Source organism: Phyllobates terribilis, unplaced genomic scaffold (genome assembly GCF_046119375.1).
Source record: "Phyllobates terribilis strain yellow unplaced genomic scaffold, ASM4611937v1 Scaffold_5__5_contigs__length_657084704, whole genome shotgun sequence".
NCBI lineage: Eukaryota > Metazoa > Chordata > Amphibia > Anura > Dendrobatidae > Phyllobates > Phyllobates terribilis.
This window is the reverse complement of record NW_027362765.1, coordinates 418,799,561-418,826,410: the sequence shown is the minus strand read 5'-3', so window position 1 is coordinate 418,826,410 and position 26,850 is coordinate 418,799,561. Positions and strand designations below refer to the sequence as shown.

Here is a 26,850-nt window from a genome sequence, read left to right as displayed (position 1 = left end):
ATGAAGGATAATGTTATATGATGGATTTGGAATCTGCACCCTATGGTGACACCTGTTGTTTGTTTTTAATTATGTTTTAATTTTCTATATGTGATTTTGTCACTATAGTCCTGTACGACTTGAAGTATTTTTCCTATATAAATTTTTCTAATAAAGTAATTTTCTATTTTCCTACTACATTGGCTATATATTCGTGGTTTCCTTTGCTTAGGCATCTCGTTCTATAGGAAACTTAGATTAGTAGCGCTGCAATAAAAAAAAAAACGCTGAAGTGGTGCTTTAAAGGAATTTGTGTTAACTGAGGGGTTCCTATGTTCACAATCTCTTTAGCCAAGACATAGAGGGCCTAAAAAGGCAGTCTCTCAGACATAGAGGGCCTAAAAAGGCAGGCTCTTAGACATCGAAGGGCTAAAAAGGCTGGCTTTCAGACATAGAAGGGCTAAAAAGGCTGGCTCTCAGAAATGGAGGGGCTAAAAAGGCAGGCTCTTAGACATAGAGGGGCTAAAAAGGCAGTCTCTCAGACATAGAGGGCCTAAAAAGGCAGGCTCTTAGACATCGAAGGGCTAAAAAGGCTGGCTTTCAGACATAGAAGGGCTAAAAAGGCTGGCTCTCAGAAATGGAGGGGCTAAAAAGGCAGGCTCTTAGACATAGAGGGGCTAAAAAGGCTGGCTCTCAGACATAGAAGGACTAAAAATGCAAGCTCGTAGACATAGAGGGGCTAAAAAGGCTGGCTTTCAGACATAGAAGGGCTAAAAAGGCAAGCTCTTAGACATAGAGGGGCTAAAAAGGCTGCCTCTCAGACATAGAGGGGCTAAAAAGGCTGTCTCTTGGAAATAGAGGGGCTAAAAAGGCTGTCTCTCAGACAGAAGGGCTAAAAAGGCTGTCTCTTAGAAATAGAGGGGCTAAAAAGGCTGTCTCTCTGACATAGAGGGGCTAAAAAGGCTGTCTCTTAGACATAGAGGGGCTAAAAAGGCTGTCTATCAGACATAGAGAGGCTAAAAAGGCTGTCTCTCACCATGGAGGACTGAACATATCCATGAATTACAATAAGAACCCATTGATTTTCAGTTCAAATAATTAAAGGGTCATTCGCACAATTGAAAGTTACACCCTCTCCGTAGGATAGGGGAGAATTTTGATTGCTTGGGGTCGACCCGCTGTTTCCTGAGAATTTGGCTCTGCAGGGCCCCATCTTTATTGGAGCTGAGGTGTGCATGCTCGGCCTCCACTCCATTAATTGTCTATAGGACTGCTGGAAATAGATGAGTTCTGTACTTGGCTTTCTCCACTAGTTCCATAGACAATGAATGAAGAGTACTTTGAGCATGTGCGGCTCCGCAGATGGGTTACCAATGGTAACCTGCCCAACATAGGCCCTTAGGTCTGCTATACAGATCTGCCTATAAGACCATGCCACAGCCATGTAACACTGATAGACAATAATGCTTTGAAAACTATGGCTCCAATTCATTCAAGATTGTGCTAAAGTAATGAATTTGCTGCATCTTTCAGCTGGCATGCACCTGTTCAAAAAATGTACTACAGTCCGAGACTGGAGTACAACAATTTACGCTAGTAAATTATGATGATTTTGCTGTTCGCTCTCTGACAGTCTCCTTTTCTTCTAAGCTTCTCCAACTTTTCAAAACATTGGTGGGAGCTGGCCTAAGAACGGCGTAAAAATGCGAAAAGTCGCAAATGTTTTTGCTTAACTACAAAAATTTAGCGACATTTCATACAGTTATGCTATTTTTATAGAATTCTGTGGAATATAGTTTCACATTTGCACCATTTGTTTTTTTAACCATACAACATGTTTTTATTGTGTAAAAGTGCTAAACCATAAAAAACTGCATATTTGTTATTAACATATTTGTCCTGAGCCGTACAATAAAAATAACTTTATAAAAGAAAAAAAAATACAAAAGAACAAGAATTTGTTTTTTTTTTCTGCATACCCATCCCCCAAGAAGAGTAAAAATAAAACTAATTCATTCATTATACCGTATGCACCCCAAATAGTGCAATTATAAACTACATCTCATCACAGTAATACAGTTTTTCATCTACTGTAGTTACATCAAAGAAAAAAAATATAAAGGTTATATCTCATAGAATGTGATGACTCAACAAAACAAATAGCTTGATCACCTCCTGGAAAGCCTCATGAATAGTGTTGAGCGATACCTTCCGATATCAGGAAATATCGTATCGGATTGGATCGGGCCGATACCCAAAAAGTATCGGATATCGCCGATTCCGATACCGGAAACCAATGCAAGTCTATGGGACACAAATATCGGAATGAAAATAAACCCTTTCTTTCCTTGTAGGTTAATTCTACATGAAGGAAAACAACTAAGAATAATGTAGAATGACATGAAAAGCCGGCAATTCATCAGCGGCATACACCGGTACCCGACAATTTACAACAGAAAGAATAGAGCTTCACACATAGATTAGATAGATAGAAACATGTCAGTCACATATATATGAAGTACAGTGACAGTGTTGCTTACTGTACTTGTCATTTAGTGTAAAGGATTTATTAAAAAAAATATTAGTGTTTTCGTGCAGCGTCTCTTTAAAAAAGCCGGCCGGCAATTCAGCAGCGGTACCCGACAATTTATAACAGACAGAATAGAGCTTCACACATAGATTAGATAGATAGAAACATGTCAGCCACATATATAAGAAGTACAGTGACAGTGTTGCTTACTGTACTTGTCATTTAGTGTAAAGGATTTATTTAAAAAAATAATAGTGTTTTCATGCAGCGTCTCTTTAAAAAAGCCGGCCGGCAATTCAGCATCTGTACCCGACAATTTAGAATAGAAGGAATAGAGAATCACACATAGATTAGATAGATAGAAACATGTCAGTCACATATATATGAAGTACAGTGACAGTGTTGCTTACTGTACTTGTCATTTAGTGTAAAGGATTTATTAAAAAAAATATTAGTGTTTTCGTGCACCGTCTCTTTAAAAAAGCCGGCCGGCAATTCAGCATCTGTACCCGACAATTTATAACAGACAGAATAGAGCTTCACACATAGATTAGATAGATAGAAACATGTCAGTCACATATATATGAAGTACAGTGACAGTGTTGCTTACTGTACTTGTCATTTAGTGTAAAGGATTTATTTAAAAAAATAATAGTGTTTTCATGCACCGTCTCTTTAAGAAAGCCGGCCGGCAATTCAGCATCTGTACCCGACAATTTATAACAGAAAGAATAGAGGATCACACATAGATTAGATAGATAGAAACATGTCAGTCACATATATATGAAGTACAGTGACAGTGTTGATTACTGTACTTGTCATTTAGTGTTAAAATAAAGGATTTATTTAAAAAAAAATTGGCGTGGGGTTCCCCTTAATTTTAGGCTCTAGCGGAGGTTAAGCAGACAGCTGGGGCAAATGTTTGAAGCCTGGGAAGGGGGTAATACCCACGGAGCTTCCCAGGCTACTAATATCAGCCCCCAGCTGAATACCTAGCCTTTACTAGCTATTAAAATGGGGGAACCCCCCCAAAAAAAATAACGTGGGGTCCCCCCTAATTTAATAGCTAGCACAGGCTAGGCAGACAGCTGGGGGCTGATATTAATAGCCCAGGAAGGGTGCCATGAATATTGGCCCCCTCCCAGGCTAGAAACACCAGCCGTCAGCCGCCCCAGAAATGGCGCATCCATAGGATGCGCCAATTCTGGCACTTAGCCTCGCTCTTCCACGCTGCCCTGGTGCGGTGGCAGGGGGTAATAGGGTTGGGGTTGATGTCAGCTTATAATGCCAGCTGACATCAAGCCCAGGTTAGTAATGGAGAGGCGTCTATAAGACACCCCCATTACTAACCCCATAGTCAAAGTTAAAAGAAAACACAAACACCCAGAATAAAGTCCTTTAATTGAAATAAAGACACAATTCTTTATTGTTCTAAATTAAACCATACTTACCATCACGCCCATTCCAGCTGAAGCCAACGATCTCCTGCAATAAAAGTAAAATAATAAAGCAACCTCATCCTTACCTTTCCATGGTTCCCACGACAGCTTCAGCTCTGCTACATCGAGATGACAGGCTGGACCGCAGCAGAACGCTGCCATCCAGCCTGTCATCCCGCAGACACTGAGAAGCGCAGGCATGCTTGCGCTCCTCAGTGTCTCTCTGTGACGTCATCCAGATGAGCCGAGTTCATGTCCAATGAACTCAGCTCACCTCATGCACGTCACTGACAGCGTGGGAAAATTCTCCTGCACTCAGCGCTTCAGCGTGAGAATTCTCCCACGCTGTCAGTGACATACATGAGGTGAGGTCATGTCCAATGAACTCAGCTCACCTCATGCACGTCACTGACAGCGTGGGAAAATTCTCACGCTGAAGCGCTGAGTGCAGGAGAATTTTCCCACGCTGTCAGTGACGTACATGAGGTGAGCTGAGTTCATTGGACATGACCTCGGCTCATCTGGATGCCGTCACAGCCAGACACTGAGGAGTGGAAGTATGCCTGCGCTTCTCAGTGTCTGCGGGATGACAGGATGGATGGCAGCGTTCTGCTGCGGTCCAGCCTGTCATCTCGATGTAGCAGAGCTGAAGCTGTCGTGGGAGCCATGGAAAGGTAAGGATGATGTTGCTTTATTATTTTACTTTTATTGCAGGAGATCGTTGGCTTCAGCTGGAATGGGCATGATGGTAAGTATGGTTTAATTTAGAACAATAAAGAATTGTGTGTTTATTTCAATTAAAGGACTTTTTTCTGGGTGTTGTGTTTTTTTAAATACTTTACTAGAAATTCATGGTGGTCATGTCTAATATTGGCGTGACCCCATGAATTTCGGGCTTAGGGCCAGCTGATAATGCCAAGCTGGCCTTAACCCCTTTATTACCCAGTGAGCCACCGCACCAGGGCCCTGGATGAGTTGGGTACAGCGCCAGAAGATGGCGCTTCTATGAACGCGCCATTTTCTGGGGCGGCTGCGGATTGCAATTTGCAGCGGGGGTGGCCCAGAAAGCTTGGGCCTCCCTGCGCTGCGGATTCCAGCCCCCAGCTGCCTAGTTGTATCTGGCTGGGCACAAAAATAGGGCGAAGCCCCACGCATTTTTTTTTTTTTTAAATTATTTCATGAAATTCATGGAATAATTAAGAAAAAAAGGGCTTCCCTATATTGTTGTGTCCGGCCAGGTACAAATAGGCAGCTGGTGGTTGGGGGCAGCCTGTTCCTGCCTGCTGTACCTGGCTGGACACAAATATAGGGCGAAGCCCCACGTCAATTTTTTTTTAAATAAATCCTTTATTTTAACACTAAATGACATTTGAGGAGTTAATAAAGATGCAGTCCCTAAATTATTATTTATTTTTTAATTCATTTTTCCCAAAACTTTTGACGTGGGCTTCGCCATATTTTTGTATGCCAGCCAGGTACAGCATCCAGCTTCTATGAAAGCGCCATTTTCCGGGGCGGCTGCGGACTGCAATTTGCAGCGGGTGGGGCCCAGAAAGCTTGGGCCTCCCTGCGCTGCAGATTCCAGCCCCCAGCTGCCTAGTTGTACCTGGCTGGACACAAAAATAGGGAGAAGCTTCACGTATTTTTTTTTTTAAATTATTTCATGAAATTCATGGAATAATTAAGAAAAAAAGGGCTTCCCTATATTGTTGTGTCCAACCAGGTACAAATAGGCAGCTGGTGGTTGGGGGCAGCCCGTTCCTGCCTGCTGTACCTGGCTGGACACAAATATAGGGCGAAGCCCCACATAATTTTTTTTTAATTATTTCATGAATTTCCTGAAATAATTAAAAAAAAATTGACGTGGGGCTTCACACTATATTTGTGTCCAGCCAGGTACAGCAGGCAGGAACGGGCTGCCCCCAACCACCAGCTGCCTATTTGTACCTGGCCGGACACAACAATATAGGGAAGGCCTTTTTTTCTTAATTATTTCATGAATTTCATGAAATATTTAAAAAAAATTGAAGTGGGGCTTCGCACTATATTTGTGTCCAGCCAGGTACAGCAGGCAGGAACGGGCTGCCCCCAACCACCAGCTGCCTATTTGTACCTGGCCGGACACAACAATATAGGGAAGCCCTTTTTTTCTTAATTATTCCATGAATTTCATGAAATAATTAAAAAAAAAAAAACGTGGAGCTTCTCCCTATTTTTGTGTCCAGCCAGGTACAACTAGGCAGCTGGGGGATGGAATCTGCAGCGCAGGGAGGCCCAAGCTTTCTGCCCCCCCGCTGAAAATTGCAGTCCGCGGCCGCCCCGGAAAATGGCGCGTTCATAGAAGCTGGATGCTGTACCTGGCTGGCATACAAAAATATGGCGAAGCCCACGTCAAAAGTTTTGGGAAAAATTTATTAAAAAATAAATAATAATTTAGGGACTGCATCTTTATTAAGTCCTCAAATGTCATTTAGTGTTAAAATAAAGGATTTATTTTAAAAAAAAATGGCGTGGGATCCCCCATAATTTTAGTCTCTAGCGGAGGTTAAGCAGACGGCTGGGGCAGATGTTTGAAGCCTGGGAAGGGGGTAAAACCCACGGAGCTTCCCAGGCTACTAATATCAGCCCCCAGCTGAATACCTAGCCTTTACTAGCTATTAAAATGGGGGACCCCCCCAAAAAAAATGACGTGGGGTCCCCCCTATTTTAATAGCTAGCAAAGGCTAGGCAGACAGCTGGGGACTGATATTAATAGCTCAGGAAGGGTGCCATGAATATTGGCCCCCTCCCAGGCTAGAAACACCAGCCGTCAGCCGCCCCAGAAATGGCGCATCCATAGGATGCGCCAATTCTGGCACTTAGCCTCGCTCTTCCACGCTGCCCTGGTGCGGTGGCAGGGGGTAATAGTGGTGGGGTTCATGTCAGCGCCAGCTGCCATGAAGCCCAGGTTAGTAATGATGGCCGTCTATATGACACCCCCATTACTAACCTACAAAGTGTTAAAAAGAAAAAACACACTACACCCAGAAAAAAATAATTTATTTGAACTAAAACACCATTTTATTTAATTCTTAGTTTACTAAAAAAAAAATAGTTACCTGTCCACGTTCCTGCGCTGATCTCCCATGCACAGCTGTCACATCTGGAGATGGTGACAGCTGTGCATGGCTGCTGTAAGCTCACGCTGCCGGGAACACGTCCGCTCCCGGCAGCGGGAGCCACTGACTGAGGTCACCGGAGTGCATTCAGGCAGCGCAGCTCCGGAGACCTCCTTTACGGCAGTGCTGTACCGTGGGAATTTCTCACGATACAGCAGTGCCGTAAAGGAGCTAACCGGAGCAGCGCTGCCTGAACTCCGGTGAACCCTTACGGCCCCGTGATTCTAGCGGCGGCAGCGGTTCAGAGCGGTCACATTCTATGTGGCTGCTCTGAACTGGAGATCTTCGTGGGACACTCGTGGACTACTACGGAGGGGTAAGGATAAGGTTGTGGTTTATTATTTTATATTTTATTACAGGAGATCGATGGCTTCGGGGAATTAGGTGTCTAGGTGAGTATAGGTGTAGTTTTTTATTTTTTACTTTATTTTAGGTGGCGATCGGCGGGGACAGGTAATGTATGAACTAATTTCTTTTAGGTAACCACTGGCCACCAATGACATGTATTTAAAATTTATTGGGGACACAGTAGGGCAATTTAAATAGCAGGATCAGGCTGATGGGAACTACTGCTCCCATCGAGCTGATCCTGCTGGCAGGAGTGGACGGGGGACAGACATAGGCCGATGGGAGTAGTAGTGTCACATCGGCCTATGTCTGCCTGCACGCACACACACCCCGCACACACACCCGCACACACACACCCGCACACACACACACCCCGCACACACACCCCGCACACACTAATCATGACGGGTCTGGGAGGTGAGGCTGACCTGTGCGGCCGTGGGAAAGTTGATGTGAGTTCATGCAGTCAAGCATGAACTCACATGAACCCTCTGAGGGCACCGCGGCTACTTCAAATGAACAGCTGATCGGCATCACCTGATACCTCAGCTGTTCATTTGAAATAACCGGCGGGAAAGCACAGCACAGAACGGGAAAGCCGGCGGTGAAGTCTTTTCACTGCCGGCTTCCCCGCCCGGGTCCTTCGCTCCTTGGTGCTGCGCTCCCCGCCCGGTCCTAATTTACGATTGGGATTGGAGGTGGCGAGGGGAGCGGAGGATCGGGGTGGGAGGCTGCGGGGAAGCAGTATGGGGCTGCGTGATTGTTTAAAAGCCGGCGGCTTTTTACCGCGCGCCGGCTTTTAAACAATCAGGAGAATTCTCCCACGCTGGGATGGCATTCTGATGACAAGCTGGATCGCAGCTGAGCGCTGCCATCCAGCTTGTCATCCTTCACAGACACTGCAGAGCGCAGGCATTATGGGAACTTCCGATTCCGGTATTCGATATTATAAAAGTATCGGAATTAAGTATCGGAATTCCGATACAGTGAATATCGGCCGATACCCGATATTTCAGTATCGGAATGCTCAACACTATTCATGAAGTAAAAGGAGAAAAATATGAAACCTTTCTCCAATATATTGTGTGTATTTAAAGACTCAGATCAATCCATTACAGTCAACTGATTCACTCTTCTGCAAATTAACCCTTTATAAGCAGCTATTTCCTCCTCTGGCAGAATAACCATTTAGAAACAGCTGTGTCCTCCTTCTTTAGCTGGATTGTATAATACAAAGGTACCAACGTGAGAAGGGGATAAAAAAAAAAGCGCAATAGCGTCTTAACCGATAGCAACAAATATGTTAGTAGGGAGAGTTTGCTCACCTGATGGAGTTGTGTAGTCCATAACAATTTACAGCTTTGGTAAATCAGCCGCTGCAAAACCACAGGTTGTAAAACCAGAAGAATATTGAAAAGGAAAATTAAGTGTTTTTTTCTGTGCTGCTGGTTGAGTCCCACAGGAAGGATCTAGGATACACAAGGGTTGAAGCAATGCGGTTTTAATACTGACGCGTTTTGAAGTTATCTAACTTCTTCCTCGGGATACAACCACCTGAGGAAGAAGTTAGATAACTTTGAAACGCGTCAGTATTAAAACCGCATTGCTTTAACCCGGGACCCTTCCTGTGGGACTTCCAGCAGATCAGGAAAACCAGTCCATTTTCCTTTTTAGTATCATACACAGGGACATCTTTTTTTTGCTGAAGGCGGTTACACCTTTAAATATTCTAAGTAGGCAGCGCTACAAACATTGAAAAATAACCCGAGCGTTCCTACCGCTGCCTGCGGAATAATTTGCAGCTCTGTACATTGTATTGTTACAAATATACCCGCTATTATTTCTTATTATTTCTTCTTTATTTTCAGGCAAATGGATGGCTCCTTTACAGCTAAGGACATTTTTACAAACCTCAATGAAATTTATAAACTCTTAGCTACTGTGGACAACGAGCCGGCTCTGCATTTATCCACTTCGGAAAAGTAAGTTAATTTATTCTTATGATTTATTATTTGCGCCGGGACATTAAATTTGTATTCAACACAATAAACTATTGTCTGATATAGTGTTTCTACCAAATGTGCATCTTCTGGGCTGCAGTACACAGGTATTTTATTGTATTACTTAAAGGGGTTTTCACACAGGTATCACCTATTTACAGGATAGGTGATAAATGTCTGATTAATAGGGGCCCCACCGCCGGGACCCCCATCTATTACTAAACTGGGGTCCCTGTGTGACCTCAGTAAAAGTTTGAACTGAACCATGCTCAATTATGCTCCCAGACTCTACATCTAAACTTAAAGGGGCTGTCTAGGTTTGTGATGAAAATCTGCAGTCAGTTTGTTTCGGAATCCTAAAAACGCATACACAAAGTACACACCACACATTGTCTGGATTATTCGGTGCTGGTGGTGAGAGTGGGCGGTCATGTAAACGCAAGTATTCAATATGCATTCTCCCTGTCACATTCCGACTAGACTTGCTCATTTCACTGCGAGGCCACACATGTCTAGTTGGAATGTGGCCGGGAGAATGCATATCATATTCTTGCTGTCACAGGACTGCCCAATTTTGCCGATGGCATCGGAGAATCCTGACAGTGCGTGGATCGTGCTTTGAAGATTCCAAAATTTCTGCACCAAATACTTAACGTGGGCATATAGCCTTAAACCCGCACAGATCCTTCTGGATTGTTGAAACCTTCAGACAATGGAAGGTCTAAACAAAAGATTTAAAAGTAACAATCCGGATGGATGATTTATTGGGCTTTATTTGCAAAAATGTATGTCTACAGTGATGGGAGCAAATTTGTAGCCGAAAATTCCTGACATTGGTGCAGACATAGGCGATAGCGTAGCAGATGAAAGCATTTAGAGGGGACGTTTTTCCACTGCCCTCTAATACAGTAATGTCATGAGAACGCTGTTTAGTGTGTGGTGTCTGTGAGTATAGGATCCAGTCTCCTGATCTGTAGTAAATCCACAGCTGGACGTAATACGCTGTATCTCTTTCATTTATACAGATTCCAGCCTTAATGATTTCTGCACAATTGTCCTGTTCATTTACAGAACTCCTCTGCTGATTGAACTCGCTCGTCTCTCGACGGATTTAAAATGCAATCAACTCGCTGCCGCCTGCATCAATGATCTGAGGACTTCCGAGATCGCGGTACGTTTCCAGGCTCTGTGCCTATCACACGCTGTGAACTGCTCTCTTACTATGTCTTTCTCATTTATTGGGTTTTATTTCCAAAAATATATTAATTAATGTAGTGATTTTAAAGCTGGTGCTCTGCTTCTGCGCCGGTGTACATGTCTGATGGTTGTGGACCCCACCTCTATGACCTGCACTTATTTCCTGCCACGTGATGAAGCAGCGAAATATACATCCACCATTGCAGAAGAGGGCTGAAACCAATGTTTGGACCTGACTCCATACTTATCCTTCATTCTTACTCCAGTCACCAGGTCCAGCTCTCTGCTACTGCACCTGGGCATTGATACAACTTCAACAGTAAGGTCACAACAACAAAACATGACCGCTGCAGCCAATCACAGGGCTCATTAATGATAGCTGTGTAGACAGAACGAGAATACTGAGCTCAGCGGTCACATCCTGTAGTCGTGACTTCACCATTATAAGAACAAAGACCATGTTAAGTAGCAGACATGTAAGCATGTTCATTTTACAGCATAGAAAAATTAAAACCGGAGAACCCCTTTAAAGGCGTCGTCTCATGAAGTTCAGCCCTTTCCTATGTCCTGTGTTGTTTTTTTTTCGTTTTGCGTTTTCCAAGTGCACAAAATGTGAACTTTGTTGACTGAGTGCAGACAAGATACAATCGCTGGTAAAAAGCACAAAAGGAAAGATGAATAAGTCTGCAGGGTGTTGTTGTCTTCCGTGTTCCTCCAGACACTGACTTGCATACAGATGAGATCCGTGGAGCTGTGGAGATCTTTCTGGTATACACTGTGTATGTGCTCCTGACCTGTGCGTCCACCGCTGACGTAGATGTGTAATTCCCGGAGAGCAGCAGGTCGCCCGTCTCTACCGTACACCGATCCCTACTTGTGTTTCTTATAAAAAATGGCATATGTAATAGATCTCTCGGGATAAGTAAAAGCCAATGCTTTGTGTTACGTATATTACACTGATCTCCAGTCACAATATATCTTCTGCAAATTGTCTCTTCAGAGAGGAAGAGGACTAGAAATCTAGTGCCACCTAGTTAATAGTAACCCTTTAACGAGCCTTATTACATGACTTAGGATATAAGCCAGAACCAGAAACTCAGTTTGCAGACACTGTGTTTCGGGATACTGCCCCTCGTCAGTGCAAAGTACAAGTTCTGGTTTGGCTGAGTGAGAAGCGTCAGACCGTATCTAAGGGGTAATATTTCTCCTTGTGAGAGCGACATGTTAAGCATGTCACTGTGAGGAGACTTTTAAAGCTGCAATGCTCTTCTGGGAAATATGCAAATTGTCTCCTCAGAGAGGAAAAGTACCATAACTTTAGTGCCACCTACAGGAAGTAGCAATCCTAAAAGTCAGTAGTGACCCTTTAACATTTATCTTCTAGCATGTTGTCACCCAGAGCTGCATTCTGAATTCAGCAGCCTACAACTTGTAATCTTTCAAACCTTCTTCTAAAGGCACAGGATAGGTTTATAAACATATGATTGCCAGTAGGCTGCACCTCTGAGAAGGTGTGGTCACAAATGCGCCCAACTTCTTCATTCAAAGTCTGAAGGTAACACCCACGCGATTTAACTGGCGCATAGACATAGACACTGATCAGCATTTAAAGGCGCATGGTCGAATGAAAGTTATCCTTAAAGAAGTCATCCACTACTTGGACAACTCCTTGTCATACCCCACGCTTGGCCCCGATAAAATAAAAAAGCTTATACTCACCTCCCGTGCTATCCCCGATCCCGCGGTGTAGGCATTCGCTCTCCCGGGGCTCACTTTCTGTTGTGATAAGTGACGCCGGCGTTCAGTCAGCGCTGGTGTAACTGTCCCCACCTCCTGTCGAATTGAGCATGAAGGGGAAGCCAGAGATCAGCCGCAGCACGGACTTCCTCTTCATGTTCAATTTGTCCGAAGTCGGAGACCGTGACGCCAGCACTGATTGGGCGCCAGTGTCAGGTGTCACAACAACAGCGCTGGAGCCCCGGGACTGCAAGCGTTGACACCACTGGAACGGCGCTGGTACGAGAGGTGAGTTTAGGCTTTTTTATCTTATCGGGGCCGAACATTTAGATCAAGAAGGGGTTGTCCAAGTAGTGGACAACCCCTTTAATGCAGTCTTTCATTGATGAGAAATGGGGGCTTAGGACCCTATTTTATGGGCTCCTTGGGGGTCTCTTGACCATACTTTTATCATCCATCCTATTGATGGGTAATACAGTAAATGTCCATTGTGGACCGCCATGCTTTTAGATCTAGCTGATAATAGGTCGCCCCTCCATCTTGGTTTGCATATGCATGATGTGTATTTTGGCTTTTGGTTCAGGAAGCCCACCACCATTCATTAAAATCAATGGGTGACTTTTGAAAGGGGCTAGTAAGATTTGTCTAACAGCTAAATAGTGCCTAATTTGAGACCTCCATCCATTGGTAATACATGTACAATATGACATGTAATGCTTAAAGAATAACTGTTATAATTTTTATTCCATAAATCAATAGTACACATGAAAATGAGAAACTTTGTAATATATATATTTTTTCCTCCTGGACTGATCTTTCACTATCAATTCAAGGGTAAAATCTGTATTCAGTGAAGACAGATATTCCCATTACTGAGATAGGAGATGACAGTTGGTGCTTATAAGATTTTATGAAGGGGGAGGAGCTAAAAGCAGACAAAGACATTCTGCTGCAAGTTCTCCTGAAACGACAGTTTAAAGTGTAGCTGTTATTTCAGGAGAACTTGCAGCAGAATGTCTGTGTCAGCCTCTAGCTCCTCCCCTATCCAGAGAAGTTTATGAACACCAATCGTCATCTTCTAGTTCAGTAATTGGAAAGTCTGTGTTCACTGAGGACAGAATTTTACCTGGGAACTGAGAGTGAAAGATCAGTCCTAAAGGAGAAAATTTCCTTATATTACAAAACACCTTGTTTTCATGTATACTATTGATTTATGGAAACAATAAAAAATAAAACTACGGTTAAAGCAGCCACACATGATGGGTGTCAGCTGAATGATGCTACGGCTGATCGTTTGACCGATATCCGTCTCAGCCGACTCTCCCATACACAGAGGCGCTTTCTTGGCCGAGCGCTCCTGTTCTCTCTATGAGAATGCGGCTACTCTGAGGGAGAACAATGCAATCGGCGGTCCAGAATCAGACGTTCCTGGTAGACATCTCTCCTGACGATCAGTTGGCTGGCGTCCTCATACATGGTCGGCCAAACCTGTCAATATCGGCGGGCTCAGCTGACGTACTGTGTATGCTTGGCGTTAACTCTTGTGGTGATGTTGCAGGGTACTGAAGACTTGCTGCTGGGTTCCTCGGAAGATTACAGCTGATCACTGGAGATTTATTTTAGCAGTGTTCTTTGTTAATATATCTCTGTCTGCTTTGTTTTAGGATCCAAAAACCCTCATAACCCTAGAATGTCTTCAGAGTGACCTTCAAGTCCTTAACCTTGGCCAACAGGTTGATAGCTACACTAAAAGTGCTGTTGAGGTATGCACTGGTTTCTTGCTGAGATCTTAATTGTTTTCATTTGGTTAAAAAAATGTCCTTTTCTGAATTATACAGTAGCTCACACTACAATATCTACAAGTGCTGACCGTAATGTGGGAGTGTAACATACACCGCCCCTAGGAAGTAAAGACAACCTGTCCACTCTCCTGACTTGAGTATTGTAGTAAAAAGAATCTGGCACTCTTGAAAGTTGAATGTATGATTTATTTAGCAATAGCAATCCTAACTTAAGTAACGTTTCTGTCTCAAACATAGACCTTCATCAGACAGATTGCTGACCACACCATTTCACTATGAATTCCCTTCAAAATCTGAAAGTTTTATATGCAATTTTACCCAATACATTGCAGTTTGGCATTCTGCAAAATTCAAAATCCTCGCCATGGATCAGTTCCCATGCTGATTTTTTTACTGCACCATATTTCTGTCACGCAAAATGAGTGAAAGACTAAGTGCACAATGATGGGAAGGCGGGGAGGGAAACACTAGGGAAAGGGGGAGTGGAGACCCCTAGGCAGATCTGACAGTCACCCTGACTCCCCTATTGTCCCTAAATAGGTTTCGCACCTATCAAAGTGCAGGAAACCTATCCCTGAATGTCCCCAGAGCTAGGCCCTAGGTAGGGAGGGGACAGGGTGAGCACAAGTCAGCCCCCATTGTAACTAAGGACAAACAGGTAAACAAACAAGGGAAACACTTGGCTTGAGAAGACACCTGAGAGATCCTGCCAACTATCCTCCAAGGGAACTCCAAGAAGACACTAGCCGACTACTAGTACTTCAAGCCTGGACAGAGGAACATAGAGCTATCACCAGCGACTCTCTGGAGAGACTGAAGGTATTTAAACATCCAGCAATGGTGTGTTAATTAGCAGCAGAATGTGGAAGTCACTGCTTGGTCATAGAGGGAGAAGGATACCACTACACTACAGAGATGAAAAGGTCAAGAAGGCGTCTGCAATGGTTATGCTGTCGATTATACACTCGCATAGAATATCTTCCTCGTATCTGTCCCACATGAACATACCATTGTAAAGTACCCATAGATGTTCTTCAACTCATGTTTAAAAAGAATATTAAATCTTTTAACTTGGGCGCAAGATTCATCCGAGAAGTATTGAAGTCGGCCCTTGGCGGAATTATGACATATGCAATAACATCCCATTACATGACTATCTATACAACTATATTTAATTTATCTTTGACTCGCATAGATCCTCGCTGCGAGCAGTGCACATCATCAGTAGTACAGGCACGCTTTGCTATTGCCATAATGTGCCGCAGACATCTCGCCGGCAGCTGCTAAATCTGTACTTATAATATTCTCAAATATTCCTGCTTTCTCCAAGGATTGAGCCGATGTATGGTTTTCCTTTCTTACTGGTCCTTTGCCTTTACTTACCCAGGGGCACTGACTCTAAAATCCCTAAACCCTTTAACAAAGCAAGATGTGTCATAAAGAATGTAGGCAAACGGGCATTGCCGGTCCTATAGTCACCCATGTAATGTATGTGTCCTTCTATACAGGCACAGCTGTGTGTTATATACAGGCTGGAGACAACGCTGCAGAACGCCGTCCGTCTCGGGGATCCCGACACCATCCAGGACGTGTGCACGACATTATGGAATCTAGGCCTGCCCTTACTACAGCACAACCTGCGCAAATACTTAAAGAAGCCATTACTTTCTATAGCCGATTCACTAGAAAACATAGAAAGGCAAGTGGCCTAATGTTTAACCAGTTCAATACCGGGTCATTTTACCTCCGTTCATGTCCAGGCTCCTTTTCGTATTTGTTTTCTTTTTTGTACATGAAGCTCTAAGAGTTTTTTTTTTCTCTTTCATTACTTTTTTTTACTCATTTTTATATTTATATTTTAAATTTGTCTTTGTCTGGTGAAAATGTAATGAGAAAAAAGAAAATATACTTTTCACCTTTGTTTTTATTATATTATTTAATTGCACACATTGTCACTTAATTTACTTTGTATTTGGTTTCTCTTTTCCATTACAATTTTTTTTTGCGTGTGAGGTATAATTATTTTTATTTTTTCTTTATTATTTCATTATTATTATTTTTTATTATTATTACTATTTTTTTTAATTATTATTATTGCTATTTTTATTATTTTTATTATTATTATTATTATTATTATTTTAATTATTATTGATTTTTTAGATTTATTTTTTTATTGATTTCACACATTTTGCCCCCATAAGATCATACATGATGTTTAGTGGGCATTTCAAAATTACCATATATATATATTATATATATATCTTTATTATATGGTAATTTTGAAATGCATGATGTATGATCTTATAGGGAAGGGGCAAAATATGTGAAATCAATAATTTAAAAAATAATAATTAATAAAAGTAAAGCAAAAATAATGGAATGGAAATATATATTTTATTGCTGATTTCCCCTGTTACCGAGGATAGCATATTAACCCCAGTTACAGGGAATATTAATTTTCCTGGCTGCACAGTGAAGCTTATATAGGTCTGCTAAAACCCAGCAGCTCCTGCACCATCCTGGCACCCAGTGATCACATGATTACTGAGACGGGAGACGGAAGAACTGTAACTGTTTACTGAACGTAGAGGGGATGAATCGGAAATGTCCTTGCGGACGTCACAGTCCTATGTGATGATGTCCTGTTCTCCTAGATTGGTTACAGAATACTAAATAACTATGGATGGGATCTATTCCCTCATGTAGATTGGAAATACTGATTATATACTGCCCGACGCTGCACATCTATATAATTTTGTCCTTACTTTTCAGTTTAATGATTGTAATGCGCTGCCAGATTCATTTGGAAATTGCTCAGATTGAAGAAGAGGACGATCGAATTGAGGTTGCAATTAAACACCTTGAGAAAGCATTGGCTCTAGATGGCAATGGACAGTATCAGCACCACCTGCGAGGCTACCTCCATCGTCTCCAGCTACGAACTGCGCTGTACACGAAGCCAGACCGCGCAGAAGATCAGGCCGCAATGATCATCGAGCAGGTAATGTTCAGGCCGGATCTGTCATCCAGCAGCATCTTACATATTACAGCTTTTGGTGAGGTTTTGACAGCTGGGAATATGACTTGTGCTGCCATTAACACAATAGAGTTATCCAATTTGCAAAAATCCAATAATTCAATACTCTTATGATTGTACTTTGATTCTGTGAAATAAGTTTTCCAATATGATTTTATCTCTCCATGATGTATACAGTATATCCGTCCTGGAATGGATGCAGGTGAGTGGACTGTGTGCAGAAGATGGGCTGGTGCCCACTGGGTTATACAGCCAGCACCTGCCTCTAACAGCTGCGATTGGAGATAGCTTCTGTTTATTCGCTTAAAGGCCATTGTCAATCGCTGACAGGACATGTAAGCGGTGATATCCTTCTAGGGCACACATTCAGATGCCAATCTTCCTCTGTACACCCTGTTGGTTTTCCATGTCGGCTAGTGGCCTCCTGAAAGTCCCCGTTGCTACCATTTTGAAGTCTGTGGATTTTTGCAGCTTATAGTAATAGTACAAGTACAATAAAAATATCTCAGGTTCAAGTGCACTGTGGGAAATGGGCAATGGGCAGCATGAACCAGGCATTGGTTGCGTTATTGGAGATGAGTATGTTGTACTTTGAACCTCTGCGCCATTTCAGAGAAAATATACTTAGCTGGCCAACTTCAAGGACCATTCTTCTTGGATGACTAGTCTGAGGCAAGTTCTCCCCACTCCGCTGTTCTAGACTGACAAGCTTTTCCCTATGCGTATCTATAGGAAGAGACCTGTCAGTCTTGGAGAGCAGGGAGGGAAGAAGGAACCTGGGACCGGCCTCTTGGACTAGTCATTCTAGGAGTATGGTCCCTGACTGGGCAATAAAGCTGAATTATTACTGCTGCTTATTACTACTCGTGTTTTTCAGGCAGCGTGAATCAGTTGTCAGATTTCCTTTTAAGCATTTTCCACCCTTTCCAAAATTGTGTTTCTCAAGTCCTCAGATAGTTCTCTTCTCCTCTTTCTGTTCTCCATGCTTAGTGTGGCACACACAGACACACAATGCAAAGATTGAGTCAACTTCTCCCCTTTTATCTGGTGTCAGGTGTGATTTTCATATTGTCCATACCTGTTACTTCCCACAGGTGAGTTTGAACGAGCATCACATCCTCGATACAAAGTTGTTTACCCACAATTTTGGAAAAGTGCCAACAATTTTGTCTGGCCCATATTTGGGGTTTTGTATGAAATGATGTCCAATTTGCATTTTTTTCCTGTGTTGTTTTTGTGTTGTTCCAATACGCACAAAGGAAAGTAATGTGTATAACAAAACATGTGTAATTACAATAATTTTCTAAGAGAAATACTTCATTTTCTGGAACAATTTCAAAGGTGCCAACACTTTTGGCCATGACTGTATGTTATTGAAGATTTCAGGTTATACCCGCTGGCCAAACACCTTTTAACCTACAGTTGTGTTATGTCTTTGGCGAGCTGAAATCATCTTTCCTGACAGTTTTGCAGATGGCGGTGACACAAAAGTAAACCCTTTAATTCTCTTGGGAGTTGTAGTTCACTGCCTTCTGAGATGAGATGTAATTCTTCATTGTTTTTCTTTATTATAGGCAAAACAAAGCAATGCAAAGGACTCCGTACGGAAGAAGCGGCCGCTGCTTGTCAATGCGGGCCTCTGCTTGGCTCCTGATGTTTTTCAAATGGTGCTTGATAGCGAGAACGAAGCTAAAGGTAACCCATCCTGTCATTCCTAATTATATTAATTTATATCAAATCTGCAGATCAGCATTTTGAGCTCAAGTTTTGAAAGATTTGTACTTTATTTCCATAAAGTCACTCAGTGCACTTGTGGCCTCTTTAATAATCTGCTATATAGAACCACGCCATATTGTACATCTGTGTCTGATACCACAACTCTTCCCCATGTAGAACCACGCCATATTGTACATCTGTGTCTGATACCACAACTCTTCCCCATGTAGAACCACGCCATATTGTACATCTGTGTCTGATACCCCAACTCTTCCCCTTGTAGAACCACGCCATATTGTATATTTGTGTCTGATGCCCCAACTCTTCCCCATGTAGAACCACGCCATATTGTATATTTGTGTCTGATGCCCCAACTCTTCCCCATGTAGAACCATGCCATATTGTATATTTGTGTCTGATGCCCCAACTCTTCCCCATGTAGAACCACGCCATATTGTATATTTGTGTCTGATACCACAACTCTTCCCCATGTAGAACCACGCCATATTGTATATTTGTGTCTGATACCACAACTCTTTCCCATGTAGAACCACGCCATATTGTATATTTGTGTCTGATACCCCAACTCTTCCTTATGTAGAACCACGCCATATTGTATATTTGTGTCTGATACCACAACTCTTCCCCATGTAGAACCACACCATACTGTATATCTGTGTCTGATGCCCCAACTCTTCCCCATGTAGAACCACGCCATATTGTATATTTGTGTCTGATACCCCAACTCTTCCCCATGTAGAACGACGCCATATTGTATATTTGTGTCTGATATCCCAACTCTTTCCCATGTAGAACCACGCCATATTGTATATTTGTGTCTGATACCCCAACTCTTCCCCATATAGAACCACGCCATACTGTATATTTGTGTGTGATACCCCAACTCTTCCCCATGTAGAACCACGCCATATTGTATATTTGTGTCTGATACCCCAACTCTTTCCCATGTAGAACCACGCCATATTGTATATTTGTGTCTGATACCCCAACTCTTCCCCATGTAGAACCACGCCATATTGTATATTTGTGTCTGATACCCCAACTCTTCCCCATGTAGAACCACGCCATATTGTATATTTGTGTCTGATACCCCAACTCTTCCCCATGTAGAACCACGCCATATTGTATATTTGTGTCTGATACCCCAACTCTTCCCCATGTAGAGCGACGCCATACTGTATATTTGTGTGTGATACCCCAACTCTTCCCCATGTAGAACCACGCCATATTGTATATTTGTGTCTGATACCCCAACTCTTTCCCATGTAGAACCACGCCATATTGTATATTTGTGTCTGATACCCCAACTCTTCCCCATGTAGAACCACGCCATATTGTATATTTGTGTCTGATACCCCAACTCTTCCCCATGTAGAACCACGCCATATTGTATATTTGTGTCTGATACCCCAACTCTTCCCCATGTAGAACCACGCCATATTGTATATTTGTGTCTGATACCCCAACTCTTCCCCATGTAGAGCGACGCCATACTGTATATTTGTGTGTGATACCCCAACTCTTCCCCATGTAGAACCACGCCATATTGTATATTTGTGTCTGATACCCCAACTCTTCCCCATGTAGAACCACGCCATATTGTATATTTGTGTCTGATACCCCAACTCTTTCCCATGTAGAACCACGCCATATTGTATATTTGTGTCTGATACCCCAACTCTTCCCCATGTAGAACCACGCCATATTGTATATTTGTGTCTGATACCCCAACTCTTCCCCATGTAGAACCACGCCATATTGTATATTTGTGTCCGATACCCCAACTCTTCCCCATGTAGAACCACGCCATATTGTATATTTGTGTCTGATACCCCAACTCTTCCCCATGTAGAACCACGCCATATTGTATATTTGTGTCTGATACCCCAACTCTTCCCCATGTAGAACCACGCCATATTGTATATTTGTGTCTGATACCCCAACTCTTCCCCATGTAGAGCGACGCCATACTGTATATTTGTGTGTGATACCCCAACTCTTCCCCATGTAGAACCACGCCATATTGTATATTTGTGTCTGATACCCCAACTCTTCCCCATGTAGAACCACGCCATATTGTATATTTGTGTCTGATACCCCAACTCTTTCCCATGTAGAACCACGCCATATTGTATATTTGTGTCTGATACCCCAACTCTTTCCCATGTAGAACCACGCCATATTGTATATTTGTGTCTGATACCCCAACTCTTCCCCATGTAGAACCACGCCATATTGTATATTTGTGTCTGATACCCCAACTCTTCCCCATGTAGAACCACGCCATATTGTATATTTGTGTCCGATACCCCAACTCTTGCCCATCAGTGTGGATTCTCCTAGTTTTTAGCTTACAAATGATCAGAATACTGCCTTGTGAAAATGGCCTAAAGATATGTTTTATTGATGACTGGTACCATGGTTAGTACTGATGTCTGTGATCTTTGGTGTTCGTAGGATTTAGCAGGCAACACAAGAAGAGCAATACAAGTCAGAGAGTGAAAGCAACCATTAAACTAACTGACAGACCCATTAGACGAATTATTCTGGTGAAGTATAATCTTTTAGTGCCAGTGTTCAAGAATATCCTAATCCTGGTCTAAAACCAGCTGCTATAAAGACCCCCATTCACTTTAGATACAGTAGCTGTTGGATGAATTATGGTTCAGATGATCGTTCGGCCGGCGGCTGTCTTGCCAGACTTGCCTTTGCAGAAGATCGCTTATTCGGTCAAGCGCTCCTGTATTCTTTATGAAGGAGCCGCTGCCAGACATTTTTGGCGGCTGCTTATCTCTTAGAGAACATAAGGATCGGCCATTTGAAATTGGACTTATCTCCTGCGTCATCATCATCATCATCTGAGGACTGTTGAGAGTCCCCTTATACATATTAGACTGTCGGCCGAACCCAATGACATTAGTGGTTTCAGCCAATGTCTATAAGGCCCTAGAATGTTGTAATGGCGTCAGTGCATCTAAAAGACAAAATTGCTACATCTTATTTTGTGTCTAGATAAAAATGGTTGCACAAAGGCTTGGAATTGGTTGTACCAAGAATATAAGATATCCCCTATAACCAGTGCCAAGAAAGGAGCTCTGCAGGGCCCTGTTGGAATAGAGCGGAGGTTGAGCATGGGAATTACCAGATTATCTCCTTTCTTTCCTGGTGGTTTAGTAACCTGAACTTTATCATTATTCTCCCCTTACTGTGCTATCAGCTCTGTGCACTGATTTTATGGTGGGCCAATCTGAGGAGGCAGAGCTGCTGGGGGGAGGAGAAAGCAGCAGCATGAACCAATGACGAGACAGTGGGCGTGTCTCAGACTACCTGTAGAGGCGCTGTACCTGTTGCCGTAGATTACAGCTCTGTCCTAAGAAACTGCCATTATGATCTGAGAAAATAAATATATAGCAGGTAAATAAGGCACTGACTTCCTAACTTTTTGACCTCTGGAATGGACAGTCACCTGCCAACGATATGACTGGTACCGAGTCCTTGTAGTGCTATGAAATGCATAATGTCACTAGTGCAGATTAGTTTCTAAAGCTCCTAAATGTAAAGATTTACAGGGATTATATTTACACTGCATTTTTTGCACTGAAAATGCTACAAAAAATGATAAAAAAAAAAAAAACTTAAAAGAATGAACATATTCATTTCTAAACAAAAACAACTCATTTTTACATATGTTCAGGTTTATGAGCTTCTTTTAAAGGGAGTTTGTCATAAGGTTTTTGCTATGTAATCAAAGTGCAGCATGATGTAGAGGCTGAGACCCTGATTCCTGCAATGTCTCATTTGTTTGTCTGCTTGACATCGTTTTGATACAAGTTTTCTCTGCTGCAGATCTACTAGATCTGTATGACCCCGCCCACACCACTGATTGGCAGCTTTTTGTGTACTCTGTGCATAGGCAGAAAGCTGCCAATGAGTGGTGGAGGTGGGGTTACACAGAACAGGAGGTCTAGGATACATGAGGAAGCTAGTCCTGTAGTGATAATCTCTTGCTGATAAAACACTGATTTTATAGAAACAGCAACATACTGGCCAGTAAGTGACACATGACTTGAATCTGGGTAAGTTCGCCTACATCATGGTGCTCTCAGATTACATAGCAGAACCCTGCTGATGGATTTCCTATACATGACAAATACTTAAAATACAAGAGAAAGCTTTGAAGCAAAATCTTTAAATAAACGCTAGCATTTTCATTATGGAGTTCAAAAAACATCCAAAAAATGCTGAAAAAGTGTTCAAAAAACGCTAAAAAAAGCTGGTAGCAACAAAAAATTACCAAACTAAGAGAAAAAAAGACACTTTAGTTACAGAGAAAAGGAGACTTTTTTTCTGAAGCGTCGTCTACTTGAAAAATGGAATGCGGAAAAAGACACAATGTGAACACACCCCTAGGGAAATATATCCCTGCATGAAAATGACAGGTTTGATGGTCCAACTAGACATGTGATAAAGTATTATCTGAAATAAATGGTTCCTTTCTTCCTTCCCATTATAACTGCAATCATGAAAGAAGAAGAGCTGTAAATCTGTACTCTGCGTCATCCGACTAGAGGTTAAGATTGTGGCGATGACACTTACATGTCTTCAGATGTAAGATTTATATCCCTGGCTTCTTGTCCGCTGTCAGTCTCCACAGGTAAAAGTAACAAGGGACGTATAAGCCATTTATGCATGAAAGCGCAGCATCATTCGAAATGCGTCCAGAAGACTGATGGCCATCTACAGCGCATGGAGAATACTAATGACGCGGAGCGGTGAGTACCACCCACAGGGTGTGCGGCCACCTCCCACCTGTCCTGTGACACATCTGACATATCACATACAGCGCCGTAATTATTAGAGGGGTTATCGAGGACACTATGGGACTAAAAAGTAACAGGCAGGTAGTTACTAACTACCTCCCTGTTCTATCTGGCTCAGAGCTGGCTTCACGTCAACAGAGCAGCTCTTCCTCTTCCGGGCTGCTCTGTCGACTGGGGCGTGATTGTCGGCGTCATGCTGATTGACGGCTGGCTCCCTGCAGTTAGGCAGCGAGGAGCCGGCTGTCAGTCCGTAGGACATTGTCATTCAAGCCCAGCAACAGAGCAGAGGGGAAGAGAAGCCGCTGCTCTGTCGACATGACGTCAGCAGAAGTCACATAATTGCTGCCAGGAGCGGTCCGTGACTGGCACCAGGCACTATAGGCAGATAGTTATCATCTACCTGCCTATTAGTTCTTAGGCACATAGTAAAAAAATTACAAAATACTGAATGTTTGGTATCCCTGTAAGAGTCATGAAAACAAAACTCAAAAACACAATGGTGACATTTTTTTTTCACCATTTCACCCCACTGTTTTCCCATTTTTCAATTCATTATATGGTGAAATTAATGTCATTCAGAACGACAGCTACAAGGGTCATGTTAATGAAACAGTGAAAAAAAAAAGAAGGGAAGGAAAAAATGAAATCACGTAAAAAAAAAGTGGCTATGGTGGGAAAGGGCTTGGGGGCTGATTTATGGCCTTCTGTTAACGATTGATTTTGATCTTGTCATGTTTCAGCTCTGCTCTAACATCACTAGATTGGGAAGCACATATCGAAAACCAGAGAACGACCCGTGGTCCCGAGTTGGGATGTAATGGTTAATCTACTGGTGAAATTAGGATAGTAGTGGCTCATAGAATTAAAAGGAATCTGTCAGCAGATTTTTTGCTATGTAATCCGACAACAGCATGATGTAGGGCAAGAGAGCCTAATTCCAGCCATGTATCACTTAGTTTACCTGGTTCAGACGTTGTGATATGCTCCGTTTTCTCTGCTGCAGATCCAGCAGAGCTCAGAATGCTGAGCTGTGTATAGCCCCACCCACACCACTGATTGGCAGCTTTCTGTGTATTGACTGAAAGCTACCAATCAGTGGTGGGGGCGGGGTTGGACTAGGAGTCACGAGGCACTTTGTCCTGTAGGGATAATCTCCTACTGATAAAACACTGATTTTATTAAAACAGCCGAGTAAGTGACACATCATTGGATTCAGGGTCTCTGCCCCTGCTATCAGATTATGAAAAAACCCTACTGACAGATTTCCTTTAGGGCAGGTATTACAGAATAATACTATTATAAAGGGTTAAATGTGTCCCATAACTATTGTTCTCATTTTTAGGGTTAGGATGTGGGCAGATTTGGCCAAGGTTGCTCGGAAGCAAGAGGTGTGGGATGTGTGTAGGGCAGCTTGCCGTTTCTGCCTTCTGTATGATGACGGCCGGTGGAGCGTGTCAAAGCTTGATGTCTGTAAGTATAATGTTACTATTGTTCATTTACAGATTTGGGTGTGATCAGTAGCATTATTACTGCTTTGCTCAAAAGGAAGATTGGGTCAAAGTCATTTATGGCTGTAATGGACAGCAATGCAGTTTTAAAAGCCTTTTCTTTTTTTGTCGACAGCCAGTACATTAAGCGAAGGCTCTGTGTTATAGACTTTGATTATCAAAGTAAATCTCAAACTACATACACAATTAAATAGATATCTTAGACTTGATGAATCTGGTGTACTTACATTGAAAATCCAAGTCAAAATGGCTGTATAATCCTTTACTTAATCTCCACCAACCTAGCCTGATTGACAGCTCCTCAGTGTCCCCGCTCCCTTCTGCTGAGATCTCACACTTCTCAGAACAAGCAGGAGGCAGCGGAGAAGGGGTTTCTAAGTGGAGAAAGAAGAATATTTTTTTTGGATTCACTTATACTATTGATTTAAGCAAAGTTTGTTTAAAATACAGAAAGGCTTTCTTTGAAGTCACCTGAAACTTTGTGTCCTGCTTGTGCTCACCTTTTTTTATTTTCTTCCAGCCTTTTCTGTAGCTGCTATGTTGACTTTCTGGGACATTTACTCTCATACCATGGCTGACTGGGTGACAAACAGGTGTTTCCTTTTAGCACCCCCTCTACAGCCTCTTTGTGTCTCCTTTTTTTTTTAAATACCCATAGATTTTAAAAGAAATATTTAAAGGGGTTTTCCCATGAACAAAAGTTGATTTTAATCAATAGATCTTGGAATAATAATAACTTCCACAATTCGATGTATTTAAAGAAGTTGTACAGTACTTTATATTACCCCCCCACTGTATCCCCCCAGGGCCCCTTAGACTTTTTGTAATTACCTTACGTTGCTGTTTCTGCCTGTGAGCGGCCCTATCGATGGCCGCCCACAGGCATCACGTGACCCCACGCTGACGTCACGACAAGTGAGGCGTTACTCAGCGCTGGGGCCCCCCGCGATGGCTGCTGGGTTGTGGGCGGGGTTACCCCCCACGTCACACCCAGCATGCCGGGGTAACCCCGCCCACAACCCAGCATGCCGGGCGTGACTCGGGGGGGGGGGGGGGGGAGTAACCCCGCCCACAGCCTGGCATCCACCTGGAACGTGGAAGACAAAGACCCCCAGCTGCTGCCAGCACTTGTCGTGACGTCATCGGATGTCAGCGCCGGCTGCAGCCGGGGGTCACGTGATGCCTGTGAGCGGCCAGTGATAGCCCCACTCACAGGCATTATCTGCAACGTAAGGTAATTACAAAAATCCTTAGGGGCCCCTGGGGGATACATTGGGGGGTAATATAAAGTACTGGACAACCCCTTTAAATAAAATGTTCCTGTGCTGAGATAATCTTATAAATGTGCCCCTGCTGTGTACTGTGTAATGGCTGTGTCTGACCGTACAGGAACATGGTCTGATCATACCACAGCTCCTGGGCAGGGGAGGAAAGAAAAAGAGTATACAGACATCACAGCAGGGGATCACAGCTGATTCTTTCTTTGAAGTAAAACATTGTTTAAAAACAGGCAGTGAAATGTTTTACCTCACATAAAGAATCAGCTGTGATCCCCTGC

The 26,850-nt window shown here is 42.9% G+C and overlaps 1 protein-coding gene across 2 annotated transcripts in view; it reads left to right on the top strand.

Annotated features, from left to right (window-relative positions):
• CFAP46 (cilia and flagella associated protein 46) overlaps nucleotides 1-26,850 on the top strand; it is a 231,327-nt gene that overhangs the window by 22,799 nt on the left and 181,678 nt on the right. For both annotated transcript variants that reach the window (XM_073685201.1, XM_073685200.1), the window contains exons 9-16: nucleotides 9,323-9,436; nucleotides 10,526-10,625; nucleotides 14,053-14,151; nucleotides 15,699-15,889; nucleotides 16,963-17,191; nucleotides 18,802-18,922; nucleotides 23,610-23,736; nucleotides 25,127-25,254. In XM_073685201.1, coding sequence (XP_073541302.1) covers nucleotides 9,323-9,436; nucleotides 10,526-10,625; nucleotides 14,053-14,151; nucleotides 15,699-15,889; nucleotides 16,963-17,191; nucleotides 18,802-18,922; nucleotides 23,610-23,736; nucleotides 25,127-25,254 — 1,109 coding nt within the window. The remainder of the gene's footprint in view (nucleotides 1-9,322; nucleotides 9,437-10,525; nucleotides 10,626-14,052; nucleotides 14,152-15,698; nucleotides 15,890-16,962; nucleotides 17,192-18,801; nucleotides 18,923-23,609; nucleotides 23,737-25,126; nucleotides 25,255-26,850) is intronic.